Below are 7,500 nucleotides of genomic sequence, written 5' to 3'. Positions count from 1 at the left end.
TCTTGGGAATACCATGTTTCACTTATATTTAATATATCTATTTTTTCAATTTGGGTTAGTTCTTCTAGGAACTCTATTTTCCTTTTAGAGTTACTCGAGACTAAACCCTGTGCATTCATCACTATTATGGTTTGTGTTTCATTTCCATTATTTAATATTGGTAATAATATGGATTCTCCCATGCTTCCTTCCTGTTCTGATATGATGTTCTTTTCTTCATTTCTCGGAATTCTGCCATTAAAAAATCCAACTTTTCCATAATATTTGTTCTTTCGCCTTCATACTTATTTTTGTGTGTAAACCTGCAATTATCCCCATATCTGCACAAACCCCTGGCATTATATATGCATTCTTTGTAGTTGGGCTCTATTTGTGGAGATTTAGGTTGAAAGGCCTTTTTTTGGTGCATAGTGCGGTATATACGCGGCCTGCTTTTTTGTTTCTTTTTTTGTTTCATTTTTGTTTTTCTTTTCAGTTTGCTGAGTTTTCTTACTCTCATTCATAGTTGCAGGATGCATATATCGATATTTTTTGTTGAAACTGCATCCTTTTCCTTCTTTTAGGGTTTTGCATATTTTTGGATGGAGATCTCTGCATTCGTCTCCATATCCGTCTAAATACGCACATTTACCATATATTTCATAATTATGGCATATCTTTGGATGCTTGTAGTAGCATCTTTCGCCAAATTTGCAATTCCCTCTTTTCAGCCTATTACAGACTATATCTTTATTTTCTTTTTTTTTCTTGTTCTTGCTCTTCCCTAAAAGTATGTAGGTCCGGGTAGAGTCTCTTGGGTCTATTATTTATTTCCATCTGATAATTTATTTCTTCATAAGTATGTTGTTGGATGGCATCATAAGTTATATTAATGATTTCCTCTGCATCCTTACACATATCCTGTTCATTTTTCTCTTCTTCTTCTTCTTCTTCTTCTTCTTCTTCTTCTTCTTCTTCAACTATTTGCAGCTTTAGTCTCGACTTAATTATATTTTCTATCCAGACTAAGCATGTTGAGCAGAATACCTTTGTGTCTCTATTTTTTATTTTTTGCTGTATTTCAGCACATGTGGGGTGTGTTGGAACATTACAGGCATTACATTTTCTAATCAGTTGTTGAGGATTATTAATGGAATACCATATCTTATTTGTATTACACCATTTTGGCATTCTTTTTCCCAATGCATCAATCAGCATATTCACCATATTGGACTTGTTATTGTTCTTTGATGGAATGTGTTGATTGATGTAGACTTTCTTTAACACTTGGATCTTCTTTGGAATTTCTTTAATTATTTTACTGATGTTTTCCGCAGATTTGTTCCAGTCTATTGGATCAAATTGTTTCAATATGTCTGCGAATATTTTTCCGTCACACTGGTTGGAGCTGCTAGTGACATCTGTTGTCAATCGGTCGAGCTCCTGTTTCGCCAACTCATGAAATTTGCCTTTGCTGACTCCAGCGATGTCTCTCCACGAGTTGCCTGTGTTATACAATGCCATCTTGATCAGATTTTTATTAATTCACAAGATAACTATCCTATGCTGACAATTTATCTCACTTTTCTGCCCTCAAACTAATCACCGACTATTCACGAAAACTTGTAGCTATATTTCACTCGATAGCCTTTTTGTTATCCGCGTTAAATCAGGATATTTTTAGGGACGCACAAGTGTTCACTTCACCGGCACACAAATACAACTCAGAGAGAGAGAGAGAGAGAGAGAGAGAGAGATAGAGAGAGAGAGAGAGAGAGAGAGAGAGAGAAAGATAGAGAGATATTGATATATATATATATATATATATATATATATATATATATATATATATATATATATATATATATATATATATATATATATAAATATATATATATATATATATATATATATATATATATATATATATATATATATATATATATATATACACGTATATATATATCCTCGTACTGTACATAGAACAAAACCGAATAAGGAAGGGGTTGAATAATTCAAGGTAGCAGGAACAGATAGAAGAATCGTTGAATAGGGCACTACAAGCCGCACAAACGAAACCCAAGACAATCAACACCAACAGAATGATAACTGAAGCCGTTAGTCACAAAACACTTTCCTGAGAGACAGCACTAATATGCAAGTGATAAAAAGCCAAAGAAAATAACCATTTCAATGGTGACGCGTTTCGCTAGCATCGCCATATGGCTGATAAGTATGATTGTCTTTTAAGTAAGACAAACTAATGATATGCAGAATTAAAAGTATTAAATGTAACACTGCCAGAGAAAACAAACTTAGCGTCCCAAATATTAGGATTAGTTAATGGACTCTTTTAATATAAAAATGAAAAAAAAAAGGAAAGAAAGTGGTGAAATCTGGAGGAAGATTTTTTTTTTCGTCCTGATTCCAATTCCACTTCCTATTCGGAACAAATATTTACACAATGGCTTGACTTTTCCCTTCAGATAACTGCAGCATTCTTTTAATTAATTTATTTAACTCTGGGAACTAAAATCCAGTAGGCCTAATGTTAAAAACAAAATCTTGATATGTATAACCCTGCAATAAAACAACAATGACACTATCAGTAATACTATTTTATGCACTGCAATAAAAGTGATATTAATAACACTCATATATTGATAATGATACTAAAGCTTGCATGTTTGACAATATTTAGATTTTTTTAACTATAGGGGCTGTTTGCAGGTAGTTAAGAACAAATCTATTCAGCAGAGGAAGGAGTATCATTGCATGTTAGTCATTAAGAACGATCAAAGAATGAGACTTTTTGAAGCCCTCCTATATGACCCCATTTAGGCCGATTCACACGACCCGTTTTCTTTCCGACAGGTTGGCCGTCGGTTAAGCGGCGTCTAGCTTTCTTAAGTGTATTCAAATGCAACAGTTTACACGACCCATTAGGCTGACGGCGGCTCTTGGTCGTCAGCCGTCCGAGTCGGCTCGGCTTTCTTTCTACGAACTCTCGGCCGGTTTGACGGCCGTTAGCTACCCGTCCCAACTAACGTGAGGATGTTTCGTGTGAACGAGGACCTGTATCGTACCTACAACGCCAACTTTTCCTCATAGTATAGAGTCATAGAAATTAGTTAGTTTGTTGTTGATACCATGTATGAGGGGTTGATTGAAATTTTTCAAGGGTATGAGATGTTTGACATGGCAAACAAGATGTATAGAAATAATTTACATAAAGAAAAGATATGGAAAATGACTGGAGAGGCATTTAACAAAACAGGTAAGTTTATTATAATTTTAATATTCTTGGCGTGGTGAGTGAAGCATAATGAAGTTGCATAACTTATTTTATCAACACAGTTATCAACCAACATTTTAAAGTGTCAAAATTATCGTAATTTACTCTGTCTTCACGTGACAGAGTTTAAGTAAACAATGAAAACCGGGCGCTGGTAAACGGATAGGGAACGCCTCGTGTGAATCTACATTTCGAAGGCGGTTAGCCACTGGCCAGCCTGTCGGAATGAAAACGGGTCGTGTGAATCGGCCTTTTGACTCATTACCAAAATTTGATCTACCATTATATGACACTGCTACTGCTAAAAGTTTAACTAAATCCACTCAAAGCTCTACTGTAGCTTGTTATTTTATATTACGAACAAAATTACAACAGGACTCACTCTTGGATACTGGTCGCCATATTTCTTCCACTGGTTATTCCTGTTAACGGTGTAATTGTAATACTTTGAGTTCATGATGAGTCCAGCCCATTCACGCCATCCGACGGGCACATGGGAACCGTTGTACTTATTGAGGTATTTGCCAAAGTAACCTGTTAAGAGAAGGAAATATACCATTAACATTTCAAGGAACAAAGAGAGAGAGAGAGAGAGAGAGAGAGAGAGAGAGAGAGAGAGAGAGAGAGAGAGAGAGAGAGAGAGAGAGAGAGAGAGAGAATAAGGAATATTTGGCCAAAATCTAAGATAATTTGGAAAAAAAAATCTGAAAAAAATCCGGTATCATCAAATGACAAATTTATATATTTACCGTGAGACAAGTGTCAATTAGCACGTGCTATCTACATGTCTATTTATCTACATACACACACACATTATATATATATATATATATATATATATATATATATATATATATATATATATATATATATATATACGCAAATCATCGCCATCATCAGCCGCCGTAACCAGTCCACTGTAGGGCAAAAGCCTCAGACATGTCCTTCCGTTCGTGTTATTGTCTTTCTATGCCAGTCTCGTCAATCCATCGTCTTCTCTTTCTTCCCTTGCTTCTTTTATAATCTCTAGCCCCATTGTGATATTATTCTTATCTATCTTCATCTGTCATTATCAGTGTATGTCCTGCAAATGTCCGATTCTTTTTTATACAGGTTAGAATCAAGGTATATAGAAATAAGAGACAGGTAGTCTACAGTTATTACGGGGGGGGGGGGGTTTGCTTACCCCTCCCCGAGAGCCGCCCATCCTGGAGGCCAGGTCAGGGCGAGAAGTCACTCAGCTACCGTTTCATTCAAATGTACAACACAGGTCATCCCTGCAGTAATTTAGGTTTTTTTTATCTATGAATAAAACCATCGTTTTCATTTTGTATACAATCTAAATTATTATTTAAATAATACCAAACAGCTGCGCCGAGTTAAGTTGTTAATCAAATGGAAGAAAAAATTAGGGATGCTTTTTCTGATGAGGAAACAACACATATGGATTCATAGTTGTATGTAAACATAAAACAGTGCACATAAAAGAAATGTGACCTGCAACAGGAACTTCTTGGATCGCGAGCCCCAGCAATGAAATGTGGACGTCTGTAGAGCAAGGCAAACCAAAAATTTCACATCCCTGATTCATTAGGTTGGTAATCTTTGCACACACAGATATATATATATATATATATATATATATATATATATATATATATATATATATATATATATATATATATATATATATATATATATATATATGTGTGTGTGTGTGTGTGTGTGTGTGCGTGTGTATATATTTATATATGTGTGTGTGTATAAGAGAAAGAGAGATATTGTTATAATGTTTTTCCTTCTACATTTCGGATGATAATATTCCTGTTACATCTTGCATAAAAACGATAGAAGAGAAAAATAAGAAACGTTTACCTGCAGAAGTTCCATCATGATATGAACATGAGCTTCATGCTACCAACAATTTTTCCTGTGGAAGAGACTTTCTGGAAAGTGAAGAAATTGTACATACAGCAACACTAGAATAGCTGCAGCGTCAAATGAACAGCGTTAGTTAAGATAGAAATGATCTTACAGAAAGAGAGCAGTGAGAATATAAAAAGATAACGTTTGTTGGAGGAATTGGGGAAATTGAGAAATGAAGCATCATGTTGCAGATCATTTATGGAATTTCTTTTTTCTCCTTCACAGGTGAAAAACATTATGAGCGGTAGAATAGTGAAACTTTGCGACCTTGAACACAGTTTTTGAAATGCTAAATGAAATGGTCAAGGAAATGAAAGAATATAATCGATTATGTGTAATGTCACTTGATGAGTGTAATGTTTTCCAAATTTGGTGTTATGATAAAGGGTCAAAGATACTCTATGATCCTAAATCTCGTGTGCAGGGCATTAGGATCAGAAGAATAACACAATCTTGGAAACAACAATCACACTCATTTAAGATTTCTATTATCTATTAGAGAGCCAAACATTATCAATCTATGATTTTGTATGTGTACAGACATACATATGTATTCGAAAGAACACCAAATGTATAAAGGATAACAGTGAAAAGGACATGACTACAGGCCTAATCCCCAGTATCTTTGACCCAAGGTACTTGATTTATTCCCACCCTGTACTTCAGGCCAATCACGGAAATCCCGCACAACCAACTAGCCCCGAAACCATGCTGACTGTACCCTCTCTTTAGTTTGCTCTCATATCCATGTTTCTCTTTTTTTCTGTCTCTTAGTGTTATTCCAATCACTATTCTTTCCATAGCCCTTTGAGCTGTAACTAGGTTATGTTCTAAGGCTTTACAAAGGCTCTAAGTTTCTAATGCATAAGTTAATACTGGTAGGACCATCTGATTAAACGCTTTTCTTTTTAAAGAAAGTGGCATTTTACTTCTAATGATATAATTTTGTTTACCAAAAGCTCTCCATCCTATGCTTATCCTTCTTTTAATTTGGGTCTCATGTCCTGGGGAAACCCTTACTGTGTCCTAAGTACCTATATTCATTGCTCACATGATTCACTAATTAGAATAATATCCTCTGCAAATATTAAGTTATTAATATGTTATTAATTCCTCCATTTTCGCAATTTAAATTCTGAAAAACTTATTCTAGGCCTCTTTATATAGTTTTAGGATTGCTGTACTTCCCATATATATACGGATCTGGTCAGTTCTTCAACATCCGCTTCTAAAGCTTGCCTGCTCTTGCTTGATTAAAGGCTAGCTGTCTTTCTAATATGATCTTTGTAAATCTTTTATATATTACTGAGAGTAAACTTAGTGAAATAATTCATTAGGTCTTTTATTTCTCCCTTTTTATAAATTAGTATAATGATAAAGTTTTTCCAAGGTTTAGCTATTGAGCATTCTTGCACACATTGTGTGTAAAGTTAAGCGAGTTTTACTTCTATGAAATCTCCTCAATCTGTTATCAAATCAATTGTTAGGCCATTTTCTCTTGCTGTTTTGCCTCTTTTCATGCCTGTTAAGGCTTTCTTTACTTCTCCTTTTACTATTGGTACCAGCTTGGCGTTTCATTATTTCTATTTGCAGTTATTTCCTATATCAATATTGTGTAGAAATCTCTTTTCTTTTTAATATTTCCATTTTAAACCTTTAAAGCAAATCTCTGTTGGTACCCTGTTCCAAGCCTCCTACTCATCAAGTTGATGCTCCTTTTTTCCTTGATCTTGTTTAGGAACGTTTCCATCGATCTCTTGGGCTGATTCCAACACAAAATTTGTTAAATTATTGTTTATTTCTTCTTTTCTTGTTTCCATTTCATCAAGTACCTCGGAGTACCTATTTTGTATGGATAAACTAAAACTCGTCAGATTTTTCTCTTATTACAAGCGTATTTTTCCCTTAAAATTAGTTTTTCTCTTTCTTTCCAAATATCTAGAAAAATTTGGCTTCACACCATTCTTTTGTTGCTTAACTTTAACTTGTTTAACACTATTACATCTTTAACTACCGAGAAAAATATTATTTCGTTTTTAGTGTCTCCATTTGGGCTTCATGTACATTTTCTGTTTCTTTTTATAAAAAAAAAAAAAAAAAAATTGTGTCAATGATTTTAAGATTGTTTATTTCAGCAAATTATACAAGTATGGGTCCTCAGTAATTCTTTGTTAATTAATTGAATGAGTTGGAATTTTCTAGCGTCCTGACATCGAAGGTCATTGACGTCGATATTGTTTGTTATCATCATCATCCTCATCTCCTCCTCAGTTAGATTTCCCCAGTCATATCTATCTTGA

General features: G+C 34.4%; 1 protein-coding gene across 1 annotated transcript in view; it reads right to left on the bottom strand.

Annotated features, from left to right (window-relative positions):
- Nucleotides 1-7,500, bottom strand: part of Sulf1 (Extracellular sulfatase Sulf1) — an 893,213-nt gene that overhangs the window by 345,427 nt on the left and 540,286 nt on the right. Inside the window, exon 6 of the mRNA XM_068376733.1 lies at nt 3,657-3,808. Within this exon, the coding sequence (XP_068232834.1) occupies nt 3,657-3,808 (152 nt within the window). The remainder of the gene's footprint in view (nt 1-3,656; nt 3,809-7,500) is intronic.

Source organism: Palaemon carinicauda, chromosome 7 (genome assembly GCF_036898095.1).
Source record: "Palaemon carinicauda isolate YSFRI2023 chromosome 7, ASM3689809v2, whole genome shotgun sequence".
Taxonomy (NCBI): domain Eukaryota; kingdom Metazoa; phylum Arthropoda; class Malacostraca; order Decapoda; family Palaemonidae; genus Palaemon; species Palaemon carinicauda.
The sequence above is the reverse complement of the archived record's forward strand: the minus strand, read 5'-3'. Positions and strand labels throughout refer to the sequence as shown.